This window comes from Microtus pennsylvanicus, chromosome 9 (genome assembly GCF_037038515.1).
Source record: "Microtus pennsylvanicus isolate mMicPen1 chromosome 9, mMicPen1.hap1, whole genome shotgun sequence".
NCBI lineage: Eukaryota > Metazoa > Chordata > Mammalia > Rodentia > Cricetidae > Microtus > Microtus pennsylvanicus.
In genome coordinates, this window is record NC_134587.1 from 97,815,321 (window position 1) to 97,834,472 (window position 19,152).

General features: G+C 38.5%; 1 protein-coding gene and 1 pseudogene across 1 annotated transcript in view; one reads left to right on the forward strand and one right to left on the reverse strand.

Moving 5' to 3' along the window:
• The first annotated feature begins 3,423 nt into the window (after positions 1-3,423).
• LOC142857832 (ubiquitin carboxyl-terminal hydrolase CYLD-like) overlaps positions 3,424-19,152 on the forward strand; it is a 29,923-nt gene continuing 14,194 nt past the window's right edge. The window contains exons 1-6 of the mRNA XM_075986845.1: positions 3,424-3,722; positions 5,894-5,999; positions 13,591-13,689; positions 16,242-16,358; positions 17,707-18,086; positions 18,897-19,062. Coding sequence (XP_075842960.1) covers positions 3,582-3,722; positions 5,894-5,999; positions 13,591-13,689; positions 16,242-16,358; positions 17,707-18,086; positions 18,897-19,062 — 1,009 coding nt within the window. The 5' untranslated portion in view covers positions 3,424-3,581. The remainder of the gene's footprint in view (positions 3,723-5,893; positions 6,000-13,590; positions 13,690-16,241; positions 16,359-17,706; positions 18,087-18,896; positions 19,063-19,152) is intronic.
• LOC142857830 (small ribosomal subunit protein eS7-like) lies at positions 14,060-14,722 on the reverse strand (annotated as a pseudogene).

The following is a 19,152-nucleotide window of genomic DNA, read 5'->3' on the forward strand; positions in this document are numbered from 1 at the left end:
GCGTACAATCAGTTGTCTTTATTAGCACTGTTCTCAGTATCTGCACCGTCTTCAGGTAGACAATGACAGGAGCACGTGCAGAGGAAGACGTTGCGTCTGGAGACTGATGCCAGGCAGTCAGTGAGGCTGAGCTCAGACTTTCAAGCAACCCTCGTTTGAAAGTTACCATAATCTGTAAGAGCCCTTGGCAACCTAAGGACCTCCTAAGGCCACAGTTTCTCCTCACTACCATCCTGGGAACCGAACTTTTATCAAAACATCTTCAACCCAGAGCATATACTTAGAAGACGTGTGCCAGAAAGCAATGGTCTGACTCCTGTCTGGGATGAAAGGGAAGGAAGCAGGTCTACCTTTAACAACACCACCAGACAAAGTATTGAGCAGGTGGTTTTCTAACAGTGAGGAACAGTCAGTGATACTAATGCTCCAGCCGAGATGGGCTGACCACAGTGGGTGTTGTGGCTCCGCAGCCTTACAGGAGCCAGCAGGGTGGGGATGGAGAGGTTGGAGCCAAGCAAAACCAGGGGTCGCCATCATTTGCTAAAATACAATTTACTATGTTATAAACAAACAACTCAGTAACTTAAGCTCTGCCTTGATACAGAGGTGAATTCAAACTATCAGAAAGGAAATTATTTTTCTAAATAACAGAAATTACTCTATTGTAAACAAAATTGGAGAATCTAAGGGTTGGTTATTTAATGATATCAGCAGTACTGACTGATAAATCTGGAGCTAGACTAACAGGTACTTAAGACATAATTAGAAATATCTGGAATGAGGATGATTCACTGTATCTTGACAGTCACCTAATGGATTATAAGGAAATATGAACAGTTCATGCCAAAATAATTAAAACTGCCTTTTCTTTGGAGCAAAACTTACCTGCGCTAGGTTGCCATAAGAGACATAAGAGTGACTTCAACTACAGAATCCATTTTCTCAGTGTCATAGGTGCTACAGGTCCAAAGTCATGATTTCTAGTGTGGCTTCTCGTTGGTTGCAGATAGGATTTCCTCATGAGGCGACAGTGGAGGTGAGCTCTTTGTGTCACTAATCCTATAGCATCCAGGCCGATTCTTATGACCTTACTTAACCTTGCCTGACAGTCCATGTCCACTCACATTTCTTGGTAATTAGGACTTCAACAAGAATTTATTTGGTTGCATCAGGAAATGGGGTAATCTCAAATATTTAATCCACAGAGTTATCTAAGCTCACAGGAAGTCTCTATCTGATTACTCAGAGTCTAATATCTAATTGTAAAAGTGAAATTTAGTTTAAAGCCTACCACAAATGAGCCATTGGGTCCAGATGGATTCAGCGATAAGTTCTATCAGCACTTCTGGAAGAAACAGTACCAGTTCTACACAAGCTGTTGTAAAATACTGGAATGCAGGGGAAATTTCCCTGTCCTGGTTCTGGCAGAGATAAGAGCTTGGGCATTCTCCTCACTTTCTTTAACTTGGGGTGCTGGTTTGCCTGTGACTCCACATCTCTAAGCTTGTTGCTTAGGGTAGAATGGCAATGCCAACACTTCTATGCACTAGACTGTATCTTCGTTTTGTTTGGTTTGGCTTGCTTTAGATAAAATGAGTAAAGACAGGTCAAATGGGAAATCTCAAGCTTTGAAGGAGTTCTTCTGAAACCCAAGATGTCTGGATTTGAGCAGAATTTATTGCATTGATTGGCCTATTACACAGGTCCTATCTCAATTTTCAGAGACTAGTTTGATTTCCACTTGACCCAGACACTTTGGATCTGAACATGGAGATCAGAATTATGAATGAGCGAGCCTGATGTGAGCAGCCATGGACAATCTAATTACATCGTAAACGGAAGCTGGCCTAAAGGGCTCAGGTTGCCTGTCTTTTACCATATTCCCGAACCATCCGTTTTCCTGAACATGGCATTCGATCTCTGTAACACTTGCTCCTGCACCCTCTACACGGGTACTCCAGCTTGGCCGGACTCCTCCCGGGGCCAGGTAAACAGCCAAGACTCAGGAACCACACACAATCATTCTTAGGCTCCAAAGTCTCTTTTGTTTTACTCCCTTCCTTCTCTAATCACATCACTGAGAAATGTACAGAGTTACTGTTGGCAATTACCAACTGTGAGGAGAGGCTCAGCCTATTTAGAAACAGAATTCGACTAACTAAAGGCCTCCAGGTAGATGTGGGCAGCCCTGTGAAAGTACAGCTACGATCTGGGGAAGAGAAATTTCCAGGAGTTGTGTGCTTCAGAGGACCGTTATTAGCGGACAGGACAGTTTCGGGGATTTTCTTTGGAGTAGAATTGCTGGTAAGTTTGATAAAACATTTGAGAGAGGAGAGAGAGAGAGCTTATGAGAAAGCGAGTGTGCGCGTGAGCGAGAGACCATGAGCACATATTTTCTCCTTTATAAGATTTGTTTTCTGTTTGTTTGTTTTTAGTACAGTTCTTAGGATGGACCTCAGGACCCTCTGCCTCTGAGCTATAGTTCAGCCCCCAAATTTATTTAATGATAAATTGAGAGGATATAAAGACAATTGTTGAAAACTTTAAAAAATTATCTCTTACGGTAGAAACTTACAAGTCATTATTCTGGACTTCATATCTTAGAAGCTTTTAAGTTACCTATATTAAAAGTTAACACTGCCAATTGTAATTATAAACACTTAAAAAAATTGTGAACTCTCTTGTGATAGTACCCACAGGATTCCCAGTTCTTAGTGTATGCTACTAAGCATAACAGTTTAGAGGTAAAATTTTTGAAGTGTGTTGCAGCAATTTCAGTTTGCTCATGCTTATCCCCAGAATGTATAAACTGCCTCGGAACTTACGTGCCTTGGCAACATATCTAAGAATTCTATATTCCAAACTGACTATTGGTTCACATTTGGACACTCTCAGGAGTATAGAGAGGTCAAGCTTTACTTGCTTCTTGATTTGGCTTTTCAAGCAGTGAAATAATTAGGCTGTGACTGCCAGTTATGGTATGTACTAGCAGGGTTGCCAGCTACTTAACCTACATCAAGTTCTCCTGACCTGTTCCTCATCTGTAACGTGCTTAGAACACACATGACTTAGAGTAGTTGTACGGTGGATGGCTGTAGATGGTTACAGTTTGTTCTCAGTAAATGGAGTTGATGCTGCTGTTTGGTTAAAGTTGAATGACTTCGTGACAAAAGTCGTGGTAGAACTATGTTGTAAATTTAATCCTCACTCTTTCTCAAAAGAATTATGATCTGAAATTATGAGTTAGTTTCATCATCAGATACAGCTTCTTTATTCTTTAAACACCCTAAACCCAACAGCAGCTGCTAGTCATATTTCATATTATGGATATAATTTAGAGTTTTTCCAAAGTAATTTCCTGAAATCCCTTTAATGGATAACCTTTTCATATCTCTTTTTAAAAAAACTTTAAAAACTAGGACGAACCTCGTGGCCAAGGTTTCACTGATGGGGTATGTCAAGGGAAACAGCTTTTTCAGTGTAATGAAGATTGTGGCGTGTTTGTGGCATTGGACAAGCTGGAGCCCATAGACGAAAATGACAATGGATTGGAAAGTGATTTTGCAGCCCCGGGGGATACAATGCAAGCTGAACCTCCCCCTCTGGAAATAAACTCCAGAGTATCTCTGAAGGTCGGAGAAAGTGTAGAATCTGGAACCGTAATATTCTGTGATGTTTTGCCAGAAAAAGAGAGTCTAGGATATTTTGTTGGTGTGGACATGGTAAGGGTTTTTTGAGTTTTATTATTGTAAATATATATATATATATATATATATATACATATATATTAATTTTATTATCAATTTAGGAATAAATTGAACACTTTGTATTCTTAAAATGGACTAATTTACAGTATTTTAAAGAACTTATTCCACTTTGTCTTTGGTACAGGAACACAGTAGGAATGTGAGCAGAAACAATACGTTTCCCACATTTAATAAACTGGGATAATTCTCTCAGTCTTTAAATTCTCCTTATTTTAACTGACCAGTAGACAAAAACAAAAACCAAACCAAAACAATAAAACAAACTGACATTTCTCTGACTAAATCCAAATATATTGTATGATACTGTATTTTCCTTTAATTTAAAAATACTTTTGATACTTTTTTGTATATTTGCTAAAGTTTAATTAATTTTCTCATAATAATGAATATAGAAAGTTATTAATAGAAAATACTCCGGAAAAGAACCTTACTGCTTTTTGAGTTGACAGAGTATTCCCACAGGATTTTCACTGTCTAAAAACTGGTTTCTTATTGCGGCAAACTGTGTATAAGAAAGGTTCCAGTGTAACCATGGTTACACTAACAGTTCAAATCATTTGGCATATTCTCATCATGTCCTCTCCACTGTCTGTCTACAGAACTTTTTCATCATCCTGTGCTGTGTGCTCTGTGTCTATTAAATAAATTCTGCCCAGTGTGTCCATGCCTGGTAACTACAGACTGGGTGTTTGCCTGCTGTAGGTACCTCAGAAGTGAGGTCATGGTATAATATGACTCCTTTTGTCTGTGTCACTCAATTTATTACTGAATAACCGTACTCGCTAACAATGGATGCCTTCCAGTGCACATAGTGAATTAACGTGGCCCTAAGAGAATGAGGAGAAAGAAGTTTAGAACGTTTTTATCAGACTGAAAGTATAGGCAAAAGTTCATTATGGATAAAGGAGATTCCTTCATAATTGTTCTTACCAGGGTGTGTTGGGAGAGGATTATGAGCAGCAGACTCACACAGTGAATATTTTTAATAATCATTTTTATTTATTCATAAATGCTCTACAGAGATGGTTGGGTATGAATGTCCCAGTGTGTTTCTGTTGCCTTGTACTTAGAAATTGTGTAAGATGGCTCATTAGGTACAAAATCAGAATTTGCCAGACTCTCGCTATGTGAAATAAGAGCCAGAGTAAGACCCGTGGGTCTCTCAGAATCGTTAATAATTAAGAACAAGAATTCTCTAAATGAGAGTTTAGTTTTTCAGAGGAGTTGTAGACTGGGTAGAGAGAATGTTGGAGAAAGAAGGCCATTCTTTTTTGGACTTAGTCTCCCCTTGCTATAGGTTTCTTGGGCCAGGCTTTAGATGTTACAGGAACTGTTTGGGTCCTCTCCCTTCTTAATGGTCACCTAGGAGGTCATCTTATTTAGCCCAGGCAGGCTGTCTTGAGACTTGCCTGCCAGCTCCACACAAGTTCTGTCCGTTGTTTGATTTATGTGAGCATCAGTTCCAAACAGTCCCGTTAGACTTCTTGATAAGAAAGTTCGTCGATCCCAACTTTACTCATGGCTGTCTGTTTCCAGGGACACACTAGCATTCCACACTGGTTCTCAGGGCAGTTGTTTCATTGCCATCTGCTGTGCCTCACGAATAACTCCTGTGGCTGGTGACACAGTAGAGAATACCTTAGAAAATCAAGACTTTCCCCATTTTTTGAGGAAAGTCTTGTATACCCACAGATAACAAGAGAATTCTGAAGTAACTGCTCTTCTGTTTATAAAAAGACACACAGTAATACAGTGAGCAAAGTGCCCAGGGGATGCAGATGTGTGATTAACTTTAAGGGGAGGTTTCTGGGTAAAATAATGCAATCCTAGTAAATTTTCTTTTGCAGACAATGTCTCTTTAAACCTCAGCTGGTGTTATTACTGCAGACTAAAGTATGAAAAAGGCATTTGAGTCATTATTTTGTGTGTTTGCTGTAAGTTGATTGTTTTATTGTAAAACGTTGTTACTTTAGCAGATATTCCTAATACAGCATTTCTTTTGGGCAAAATAGTTAACATTTTTCTATGAAAGATATCTTAGATAATACTTTTGAAAGAAATGTTGGTGTTCACATTTATATTGATTGACAAAGGTATATAAAGGTTTACTTTTTTGGCATTTCAAGGATAACCCTATTGGTAACTGGGATGGAAGGTTTGATGGAGTACAACTTTGTAGCCTTGCAAGTGTTGAAAGGACAATTCTTCTGCACATCAATGATATCATTCCAGGTATGTCTCCTTTATGTATTCAGAAGATAGTTTCTAACATGTATTTTGTTATGAGAATGCAAATATATACTAAAGATGGATCTTTTGAAGTTGGCTTTGTATTGTAGAATTGTCGTTATATAGACTAACCTTTCTTTTCTCCCGAAACAAGGCAGTAAAGTTTATTTCTAAAAGTATGTAAGTATAGTGAAGTTTATACATTATCTCTTACATTGTCTTATCCTAGACATTCTATTAGAGAAAGAAATCCTGTCTTGTAATTGGAAGGTTCAAAAATACAAAAAAAATGCTGTCTCTTGGAGTAAGAGATGAAGCTAGAAGCTTTTAAAAAAATGTTGATCTCATTTAAACTCCACAGAGGATTCAGGATTCTTATTAAATGATGGCTGAAGTTCCTTTTTTTGTTGTTTTTAATTATTTTTTCATTTATTTTACATCCAGATCTCAGTTTCCCCTCCCTCCTCTACTCTTGCTCCCCCCCGCCCCTGGCCCTGGTTGCCTCCCCTTTGTTTCTGTTCAGAGAGGGGCAGGCCTCCCATGTGTGTTAGAGTATGGCATATCAAGTTGAGGTAGGACTAAGCTCCTCCCTTTCTATTAAGACTGGGCAAGGCAACCCAATATGATGAATAGGTTCCCAAAACTTAGCTTAAGAGTTAAGGATCCCAGTGTTAGGAGTCCCACAAGTAGATCAAGCTACACAACTGTCACACATATGAAGAGGGCTTAGGTCAGTCCAGGTAGGATCCTTCACTATTGGTCCAGAGTCTGTGAGCTCCTGTGAGACCAGGTTAGTTGTTTCTGTGTGTTCCTCCCTTTCTTCAACAGGATACTTGAAGTTTGGCCCAGTGCTGGGGTATGGTTCTCTGCATCTGTTTCCATCAGTTACTGGATGAAGACGCTCTAATGACAATTAAGGTAGTCATCAATCTGAATATAAGAGATGTCCAGTTCAGGGACCCTCTCTACTATTGCTAGGAGTCTTCGCTGGGACCATCCTTGTGAATTCCTTGAATTTCCCTGACATGAGGTTGCTTCCTGACCCCGAAGTGCACCCTCATCGAGACAACTCTTTCATCATTCTCCCCCTCCAAGTTCTTTTTGTTTTAAGATGGTATTATGGTAGATCATGCTTCATAGCTGTAGTCAGAAACTATTACATAGTTTTATTATATCTATTATTCTTAGTATTTTACTATATATATTATTTATTACAAAATAATAATTAGGGCCAACAAGATGGCTCAGTGGGTAAAGGCACTTACATACACACACACACACACACACACACACATACACACACACTGCTGGGTATGTAACACAGAGTGTTTTCCATTGGTATAATTGGTACAGTGTTAAAACACTTTACCATTGAGCTACAGCACAGCCCCTGAACTTAAAAAACAAATGAAAATAAAAACACCACCCAAAAATGAAAAACAAAAAACACCCGCCCCCCAAAAAAACTTAAGAACCTTTTGTTTTGCCTCAAATAAGTATCTTCTTTGGCTGCTATGAGGTGATTGACAATGGTAGTAACACCAACCACTGCTGTTAGAATTCCCAGTGATAGGCTAGTGCATTGAAGTCAATAGAGGCATTCAGAAATAGGGATGTTCACAAGCCATAACCAGGGATGTGCCAGGCCTGGAATTAGATGGTTTATGCTATCTCTATGTCCTGAACAGATTTATAAGATAGGTCTTTATATATATATATATATATATATATATATATATATATATATATATATATATATATATATATATATGATTAAAAATACAAAACAGGGAGGTTGGAGAGATTGCTCAGTAGTTATGACACTGACTGCTTTTCCAGAGGTCCTAAGTCCAATTCTCATGGTAACTTACAGCCATTTGTAGTGGGATCTGATGCCCTCTTTTGGCATAAAGTCATACGTGCATATAGAACACTCACATACGTAAAATAAATAAATAAATATTAAAAACATATAAAGCAGAATAAACAACAAAAGCAGCAAAAGCAAAACAAAATAAAAACCTGGGGCTCAAATCAGACTTAAATTATCTATGATGAAAGTGAGTGGCAGAACCAAAGTCCAAAACTCATCTGATTATGAACCTGTGTTCTCTTTAGTCCCCAACAAATCCCATATCCTACGAGTACTCTTGCATTGTGAACATCTGCATAAACCTCTATTTCTTAGTGTCACATACTGGTGAATATTATTTCCATGGAGATGGAGATGTATTTCATTTCTGGTTCTATAGAAGATGATTTTACTGTAACAAGAATTATAAGTGAGCAACACACTGTATTTTTTCTTCTAGTGTTTTCCCATTATTGGTAAGGTTGACAACAAAATGCTTTTGAATTTATTTCTATAGCTTATTTTAGGCCCTGAATTCCTTATTTCATAGAAACAGAAACTGAAGGCTCCTAACTGCATTCTACCCTTCCTGTCTGCCTGTTGGTGTCAAGTCATAAACTGTTCTACAGTTTGAACACGCTTCCCACACAGGAAGGCATGAGGTTCATATGACAGCTTTACTTCAGTTCTGCTCTGAAAATGTCTGACACACTTTACTTTTGATTTCTTTTAAGATATATTTGTTATTGAGATTTTCATACATGCATATAATGTATTTTGATTATAATACCCCCCCCAACTCCTCCTGGGTCTCCCACTCCTAATTCCCTTTCTTACTTTTTGGAAACAAATGGTTTATATTCAGGGAAAACATATGTGTCCTTATTTTATTTAGTTGTGTTTACTTTTCATCCATGCTTTATAGACAGCACAGTTTGGGATGTTTGTGAACTAAAATGCTTTTTTTAATGTTACAATAAGTGCTTATTGTTTAAAAAACAGCAGTGTAAAAGCACCATTCATTCAGATAGTAGAAAGCCCTCACGTAGACTTCTTTAGATGTGGATATTTAGGAGGCAAAGCACATAAGCATTCTTGGGGTTGAGACTGTAGCTCCATGGTTAGAGTACTTGAGTGAAGCTGTAAGTTCCAGTCTCAGCACTGAACAAAAGTGATGATTAGGGCTAGCAAGATGGCTCAGTGGGTAAGGGCACTTGCCCTCAAGACTGATTACTGGAACTCACGGGGTAGGAGGAGAGAATGACTCCTGCAGATTGTCATCTGATCTATGCATGTATGCTATGGCACATGGGTGCGTGTGCGGACACACACACACAGAGTGATAAATTAACTAAAAAATGTTAAAGTAATTCCTATGTAGAACTTTCATTTAATAAGTTGAGATGTATAGTAAATGAACAGAATCTGTGGCCAGTAAGATGGTGATGAAGCTGGAGAATGGTCAAACAAGGGGTAAAGAAGATGGGGGGGGGGCTGCCCTGTCACATTCATGTGCTCCCACAGACCTCTGCAGGAGACATTTGAGCAGCACACACAAGAAATTATTTGGGAGCTGAATTAAGAAGGCCTTTTCAAAAAGTTGGAGAGTTATGCTGATTTTATAATGCTAACTTGCTGAATGGCTGGGAAGAAGCCCTTGTAATTCTTTCTTTTATTTATGAGTTTTTTTCACAGGAGCCAATTCAGGGTAATACCGCTTCTCTATAGTCATATCTCACTGATTTCACAATAGCCCACAAATTCCACTTTAGTTAGCAAACAAGTATATTTGGGCATTTTTTAAGGATTTTTTTTCAGGGAACTGTCCAATGGTGCTTTTGAAACCTTAAAACCTGCGACATTTTTGTGTGAATGTAATTGTCAATTTTTAGATATCTTAATTGCATTGTTTTGGGTATTGCATTTTATAGCTGAATGAAGTATATTGTGGGATTTGGAAAATCATTGTTAGTATAACCATTCAAGAAGGATGAAGAGGGGCTGGAGAGTTGGCTCAGTGGTTAAGAGCACTGCCTACTCTTCTAAAGGTCCTGATTTCAATTCCCAACAACCAGATGGTGGCTCACAACCATCTGAAATGAGATCTGATGCTCTCTTCTGGCCTGCAGGCAGACACACAGACAGAATATTGTATACATAATAAATAAATAAAATATTTTAAAAAAGAAGGAAGAAGATTCCTGAGCTGTGAAGCTCAGGTATGCAGAGTTGGTTGTGTGTTTTCAGTCTTCTGTAAATTAAAGATTGATGTGTTCCCAGCTTTCTTTCTTTATATATGTATTTATGTGACTAATATATGTTTATATTCCAACTCTAAATTTGTTTGAACTTTAAATTGTCTTAGATTCTGAAAAAAGAAAAGTAAAACTGTTTTGTAATTGGACTGTAATCTTACAAGGAAATTTTTTAAGCAGTACCCACCTTATAAATATCTTAATTATTTTCTATTTCAACACTGGTATAGAATTAAAATAACAAAAAAAACAAAACATGAGTTTCATGACTTGGGAGTCCCTTGTCAAGATCTTCAAGATTCCTGCTTGTCAATGATGTTATTGCTGGTTTAGAGCAGTGGTAAGAAAGGAAGAGAATGCTTTTTCTCTTTCATAGCTATTGATATTCATAAACCTTGAATAGTAGATAATTAAGAATGATACTGCTTTTATACACATAAATTACACGCATTTGCCAACAAAATTAAGCTTGCAAATAGACTTTTAAAAAGCAAAATTATTTAAATGAAAATTAATTTGGTATATTTGAATAAGCCTTCATCTATATTTTGTATCATTAACATTCTTTCCTTGAGGGGAAAAAGTGTAAAAGTGTCTCCTTTAGTTCCTTAGTTTATTATTTTTTCTTGCCCAATTACATCCATTTGTGGGACAATATTAACATTTCTAGCACGTAGGAAAGATTGTTTTTGGAGCAGCTGAACAGTTGGTGAGATTTGGGAAGAATTCTCCCCAGTGAAATATTTCTTCCTGTTGGTATCTGGAAATCTTTGCTTCACCTGCTGTAAAAGTGTCCCTCTTTGCCCTGCTGTTTCTGATGGTCCAAAGCATTAAAGCTGCTGGGACAGCACATCCAGGTTTGTAAAGTTGCGATGAAGTATGCCAATTTGTGACACTCCCAAAGTATGCATTTCTTTGAGTCATGCATTTAAAGTAATGCATTGAGCTGTGTCTGTCGTTGTGAAGCTTAAGAGTATAATGCAACTATCAACAACAACTCAGACTACACAGTATGTGCGCATTCACAGAAATTTGAAAAGGAAGTCATTTAGTGGGACCCTTTCCTCCTGAGGCTGATCCCAAACTCATAATTTCTTTTTGTATCCTTCCCGATCACTTTTTTCTTTGTGTTGCATGTCTTCATAGTTTATAACCTTTAAAACAGGTAACAGTTTTGTAGCAATATAATTTATATAATTGATAATATAGCCATAGACCAGTACATCTCAACCCTAAGAAAAGCTTCTTCCTGCAGAAGATGTCAACACAGAGACCTTCAACTGGTTCAGGTGCAAAGAATAAGAGACTGTGGAGTCTGCAGCCTTAAGTGGGCACGTACATTTGCACTCCTCCCACCAAGGCTCAGGGACTTTGCAGAAGAGAGGGCAGAAAGTTCTTAAGAGCCAGAGGTAGAGGTCAACTTCAAGAAAACAGAATTTTCTGGATGCAGCAGGGCAGTTATATATATAATCTTACAGGAATTGTGATGATGTGTTCACGAGCTGTGCAGCTTCAGTCCAGACAAAATCCCAGCCTGTCGGGAGTGGGGAGTAGGTATGAAACCCCACCACCAGCTGAGACTGTGGCTTCTGAAAGGAACTTGATCTACCAACACAGGGTGCCACTATTTACAGTAAGATTTTAGAGAAACAGCTACACTGTTTTACAGCATGATTGTATGGTGTCATATAACCACTGGAAATATATGAATGACCCAGTTTTTCGACATCCTAAGCAGCATATTCTCAGATCTGTAAAGGGACCTGAGGATCAGAGTACCTTTACCTGTCAGGGATATCTAAATTAGACATATATAAGTTAAATTTGGACATATAGTTTATCCAAACAGTTGCAGCTTACCAATGTTAGTAGAGGCAAGAAGATTAGAAGGAATATCTAGTTTTTTTAGCTGTGGTTCTCAGACAGAGAGTATAATCCTAGTCTGCAGAAGGCAGAACCAAGTTTTAACATTGTAAACAATTTAGTGTTTTAAATCAATATCAAGGGGTTTACTCTTAAGTTAAAAAAATCTCACTGCCGGTGGCTGGAGAGATGGCTCAGAGGTTAAGACACTGACTGCTCTTCCAGAAGTCCTGAGTTCAATTCCCAGCATCCACATGGTGGCTCACAACCATCTGTAATATCTGGTGCCCTCTTCTGGCCAGCAAACATACAGACAGATAGAGCACTATACATAATAAATAAATAAATAAATAAATCTTTAAAAAATATAAAAATAAAAAATCTGACAGCTAGCAACATGTGTTCTTGTACATGAATGTAGAGGTGCAGCCTTAATATCTCAGTAAATCTGTGTTGTTATAAACCTTGTTTTTTTATGAACAAGACAGGAATTATACAGAAATGCGTTGTAAGTCAAAGCATATGGGAGAAGAATATTTCCTTGGTGGGACCAGCGCATGTGGGTACCCTTAATAAGGATGGGACTGAGGTTTTGAACTTAACCAAAATGGTGGTTATCTCTGCGTTTGTACTTTCTCAGAGCAGTTGTAATCTGGAGTTACAAGTTTTACAGATTTTAAAACATGCACACAAACACACAGGCATAAAGCAAGCATACTGTGACCACATTATTTACATGTATTTATTAATAGTTTCCAGGAAACTGAGTAGGCTGCTGGAGCCAGGCGAGCACAAGTGGTCCCGTTGAGGGCTAGATCAGCAGATGCTGTAAGGGAGAACAGAAACCCAACATAGGACAGAACACCTATGCAAGCCAGAGTAGTAGGGCAGGGGGAACAGATCCGTGGCAGGGAGAATCCCAGCATGACCAGATCACATGCCAGGGATGAGACAGGAGTGTAGAGATGCAGACAAACAGCAAGAGAAGTGTGAGTGTGTGTGTGTGAGTGTGTGTGTGTGTGTGTGTGTGTGCGCGCGCGCGTGCATTCCTAACTCTGATTTGTCTCCGACCCAGGTTTTTATCAAGCTGTGTTCTGTGAAATACACTGATCCAGCATACTTGGGTGGCTGAGAAAGTTTTATCAAGTCAGTTTAGTACATCACATTGGTTAGAGGTTCTCCAGGCACGTGGGCATGTAAAGGCTCCGGTTTTTACAGTAAACAAATTGTCCATGTTTATCTTGGCACCCTCCATAAACGCTTGAGTGTAAAACACTGTAATGTGTAGGGTTGTGCTGGGCATGCTGATCTGGAAAATGTAACAAAAATTATGAATAAGGTTTTCTTTAAAGCTTTTTAAAACTTCCAATAAAATTGACTGCATCTGACTAACTTTTCAAAAATTAAAGCATTTTGATTATATTTTCTTACAGAAATTATATTTTTAAGTACAGTGTTGATTTTTTTTCACCTGAGAAATCACTTTTCAGTACTGTGGAGTTTTTAAAGGGAATCTTTAAGACTATAAAGATTGTGCTTTTTTTGTTGGAAAGGATTTCTTTGTTTTTTTATGCTAAACTATGTTTCTTCCATATATATTTAAAAAGTATGTTTACTATTTCAGAGAGCATGACACCGGAAAGGAGGCCACCCAAACTTGCCTTTATGTCAAGAGGTGTTGGTGACAAAGGTTTATCTAGTTATAATAAACCAAAGGTTATAGGTATGAAGGCCATTCTTGGTAGTTTACATGATAATATGATTCTCCAATATGTTAAATAAGCTATATGTTATTGTGTGTGTGTATGTATATATATGTATACATATAATTTGTTCCTACACTTTATGTAAACTAAAATTTTATGTACATGATTTTAAGTGAGGATGTAGTAAAGAAACCACCAGAATGGCCAGCCTATGAGTTGTGGAGGGAGATTTTTATTTGGATAAGAGAGAGAACAGTTGGCGGTGTTACACGCCTTCAATCCCAGCTCTCAGGAGGCAAAGTCAGGTGGATCTCTGTGTTGGAGGCCAGCCTGGTTGACAGAGCAAGTTCCAGCAAAAAACCCTAGAGGGGAGAGAGAGAGGGAGGGAGGGAGCTTCTAATACACACCAGAAAAAGTTTCGACCTGTGTTCTGCTTGTTCTGCTGAGCTTTGTCTAAATGAACCTATAGGAGCTGACTGCCATGCATTCACACGGAGTATCCACAGTTTCACTTTGGAAGAACAAGTCCCCAAGGATGGTGTCATGTACAGCTGCCAGGGTGCAGCTTTTGGGTGCTTTTGCTTATTTTTTTGTACAGCTTTTCTGAGTTGGCTTGGGCAGAATCTTCTTTGAGGAGTGAAGACTGCATGCTTGCCACTAAACTTTTTCTCTAATTCATGAACCAGCCAGACTTGGATTTTCTGGAAAGATTTCTGCTGAGAAACTGGTGCTAAAATAAGGATTGCTTTCTGACCATCACCAGCTTCAGTTTCCTTGGCTGTGGTGGGTGATACTGAGTTTCCAAGCTGTGCCTTGAGATCTGAGTTTATCTCCAGCTCAAGCAGTGCATGAGAGATGCTAGACTCCAAGTCTTGTCTTCTTGTCGTCATCAGGCTTCCTAGTCTTGGTGCTTGAGCTGATCCTGGCCTTCTCCTGAAAGGAGGAAAGTACCACTGGTCATATGGGTTGTGGGCTGCATTGTCAGGCCATTGACAGGCACAGGCCGAATATTCCACCACATCCCTAACGAGGGCACAGAGCCTCGGAGGTCCATCCTCCTAAACTACAAAGAAAAAGAAATTGTGTTAATAAAATTCTAAGATGTTTATATTGTAAATCTAAAAAAAATAAATTATTTCTTTTGTAATGTTGGGGATCAAAGTCAACAGAACCTTATAAACTAGGTATGTACTTTTTTACTCCGGTATTGTTCCAGACACTGAGATTACTTTTTTATTTTTTATTTTTGGTGCTTGCATCAAATCTGGCATCTTACACAAACTAATATAGGATTCTGCTCCTGAGCCATATACCCACCCAAAACCTGAATGTTTTTTAACTTAATTTGTTCATCAGCTTGTATCATCACATTTGAAGTTTATGAAGGGAAATTATAATCACTTATTAATGGGATGAGTTCTGAGAAGTGCATCATTTGGCAGTTTGTTTTTTTGTGTGACTTTTTTATGAGTAATCTTGTTTGTTCCCAGCTGCTCAGCCTCAAAATAATCACACAGAAAGCATATTATTTGTAATACTATTTGGCCAATAGCTTAAGCATATTTCTGGCTAACTCATCTTAAATTAACCCATCTCCATTAATCTGTGGCTTACCGGGTAAAGTTCCGGCATCTCCTGTGGGGCTATATGGCTTCTCTCTGACTCTGCCCTTCTTTCTCCCAGCATTCAGTTTTCCCCACCTAGCTCTGTTCTACTCTATCAGGCCAAGCCAATTTCTTTATTAACCAATGGTATTCACAGCATGCGGAGTGGAATCCCACATCGTGTGACCATCATAGAATGCACCTCACAAACCTTGGTGAAAGAACTTTGTGTATGTCTAGGCTCTATAACACTGCTGGATGTTCTTTTGTTGACTGCAATGGGGTTTCATCCTGTGGATCGTGACCCCTTCGGGGTTTGAATGACCCTTTTATTGGGGTCATTTAAGACCAGTGGAAAACAAAGATATTTATATTACAATTCATAACAGTGGCAAAATTGCAGTTATAAAGTAACAACGAAAATAATTTTCTGGTTGGGGTTTGCCACAGTTTGAGGTATTGTACTAAAGGGTGGCAGAATTAGGAAGATGGAAAACCACTGTTATATGGTATGAATGATAGAGGTGAAATTTGTGAGCCAGTAATTTCATCAAAGTAGAGGTGATATTGAAAAATAGACTACATGGAATGATTTTTTTTTGTCCAGATTTCTTTAGATAGTCTGTAGTGTCCTGGAACTTGCTCAATAGACCAGGATGGCCTCAAACTCAGATATGCCTGCCTCTACTAAGTGCTGGGATTAAAGGCTCGTGTCACCACTGCCCACCAGAGTGGTTTCTTAGAGCTTTAATATAAACGGCTAACTTTTATATTAATTTTATAACTCCTACTCTCTTCTGTGTTGACTAATTACCAAACTTTTAAAGCCGAAGACAATACAATACTATGTATATGTATATTAGTTGTGTGAGCAGTTGTTATACCATACGCATGTTAATTTATTTATAAAATTTCTTTTTGTAACATATTGGCTTTTTTAAAAAGGAACTTTCCTTGTTCCATAGGATCCACCTCAGACCCTGGAAGTAGAAGCAGATCTGAATTATTTTATACCTTAAATGGGTCATCTGTTGACTCACAACAACAAACCAAATCCAAAAATTCATGCTATATTGATGAAGGTAATCTATAATTTTAGTCCTCTTTATAATGGTACCCTCTGTTTAATATGTAAGGGGAAATGACTTTTTCATCAATATTTGTTAATTTTGGAAACAGTGAATAGATCATAGCTAATATGACAATATTGCTGGACTAAAATATTAAACATAGTTTGAACTACACTGTTATTAGGGTTGAGGATACATTTGAAATATGTTAGTAGTCTGGGTTTTGTTTTGCTTTGTTTTTTTTTTTACCAGAGACAGGGTTTCTCTGTATAAAAAGTCCTTGCTGTCCTAGAACTTGCTCTGTTGACCAGACTGGCCTCGAACTCACAGAGACTCACCTGCTTCTGGTTCCTGAGTGTTGAGATTAAAAGTGTACACCACTATGCCCAGCAGTTTGTTCTTATCTCTTAATACATCTGCTTAGGATCAACTGTTCCTAGAAATGAAGTGACTCATTTAAAGACTTGCCTATCTTACTTTCTTTAAAACACACTACCTTTCCTTGTTTCCTGGATATCATTCTCCTTTCATGGATTTATTTCCTTCATCTGTACAGGTTAATTACTTGGAAATCCTTCTAGTTCCTCCAGTTCAATGGTCTGGCTGACTGCTCTTCACCTCTTAAACTGAAACCTTTCCTCCCGCTGTACTCACTCACTCTCTTAGGTTAGGTTAAGTGTCCCTGAAGTGGTTTTGGTTATTTGCCTGTATTTTCTATAAGTTCCTAGTGCTTCTACACTGCTTTGTATTCAGTAGATTCAGTAAACTAAATGAAAATATAGTGTTCTAAGTCTCTATGATGACTGCTTATGACATGGATTCAGTTATAAGCTAAAACACACAGTAAATCTACAGTTGCATACTCTAGGTTGCATACATACTTACACAGAAAGTGACCTGAGTGGGTATTTGCCACATCTGATTCTCGCCCTGAGTGGGGTTTTGTGAGCATAGGCAGCATGGCCTGCCTCTCTCAAGAATTCATTCATCCTGGGCCGGAGAGATGGCTCAGAGATTAAGAGCACTGACTGTTCTTCCAGAGGTTATTTAGAATGATCATTTAATTTTTATATCTCTTCATACTAATTTCTAAGTTAATCATATTACGGGAAAGAATATAATCCATGTGATACTGACTAGACTTAGATGACCAATGCCAGATTACTGAGACAGGAAACTGTGGAGGTCGAGAAGAGGAGCAAGAACATTATTCAGAGCCAATGAGTTCACAGTGCTTTCAAGCAGGCTTGCAAAAGGATCATGTGATCAGTTAGACTAGAACTTTGTATTGTTTTTAGAAGATGCAGTCATATTTAATGTTCTTGAACAGCCTTTTCTAATTAAGGACAATTTTTCATAGTTGCAGAAGACCCTGCAAAGTCACTTACAGAGCTGTCTCCAGACTCTGGACATTCATCACCTCCACCACAACCTCCTTCCATGAACTCCTTATCCAGCGAGAACAGATTCCACTCTCCACCGTCCAGCCTGACCAAGATGCCCAATACTAACGGCAGCATTGCTCACAGCCCACTGTCACTGTCAGTGCAGTCTGTGACGGGCGAGCTGAGCAGCACGCCTGTCCAGGAGAGTCCACCTGTGCCCATCTCTTCTGCTAATGCATACGGCCTAGAGGTGGGCTCACTGGCTGAAGTGAAAAAGAATCCCCCGTTCTATGGGGTTATCCGTTGGATTGGCCAGCCGCCTGGGCTCCGTCACGTGCTAGCTGGGCTGGAATTGGTAATTTATTTTGGCTTGAAATCTACAACTTTTCTTCATGGGTTTTAAAACTAGGTTTTCCTCTATTAGATAATTTCTTGGGAAGTTATTTTATTCTCAAAAAAAAATCCAGTAGTAGAAGAAATATAGTATTGCTTACCTTCACCTTTTGCCATTGCTAAGGCTTCTCGCCCACTTATTCCTCATGTTTGTTTGTGATCAAGGAATAGATTGATTTTTAGGCTAGAACATGTAGTCTCCACATACAAACAGAATGCAGCAAAGAAAGCAGTTCAGTGACCAGTTTTCCTTCTTATTCTTTAGCTCCCTCCCATTGAAGTCAGTTCAGGGATGTGACTGACTTTAAAATTAGTCATGTTTGGAGTCTTTGGAAGACGGGAAGGTTTTATTTTGGGGTCTAAAAAAAGTATTTTGTGTGATATTTCATAACCAGGAGGGAGAACTTGAATAAATTTAGCTATTACCTAAATATAGTTTTTAACTTTTTTTCACTTGTCTTCTTGCTGTTGAGGAACTAGGTAATTTATCTACTCCTGCCCCTTGATTTTAATACTTTTGAAATGGCTCAGGGAAATTCAGTAAATCAAGGAAGGTCTAAGCATGTATTTTGAAGGGAAATGCATCAAATACTTCCCGGAGGGCTAAAGAATTATTTTCTTAAACCACCAGCTGAGGGCCAAAGCACCAGTTAGTCAGTCCCTTTTCCTTCTTGCTGATCTGTTCGGAAAAGATTTGAAAAAGAAATTCAGAAAAAGTGAAAACTCCATAGCTCTTCCCGGTGTAACACATACCAAAACCTTTCTTTTTCAGGAGGATGAATGTGCGGGCTGTACAGATGGCACGTTCATGGGCACGCGCTATTTCACCTGCGACGTGAAGAAGGCCCTGTTCGTGAAACTGAAGAGCTGTAGACCCGACTCTAGGTTTGCGCCCCTGCAACCTGTTACTAATCAGATTGAAAGGTGTAATTCTTTAGGTAATTGGATACTTTTAATTTATTTACCCATCTGGAATGACTGTTTCTTGCTACTTTTTAGCATCTGAGGGTGACAGTGTTTAAATGTTT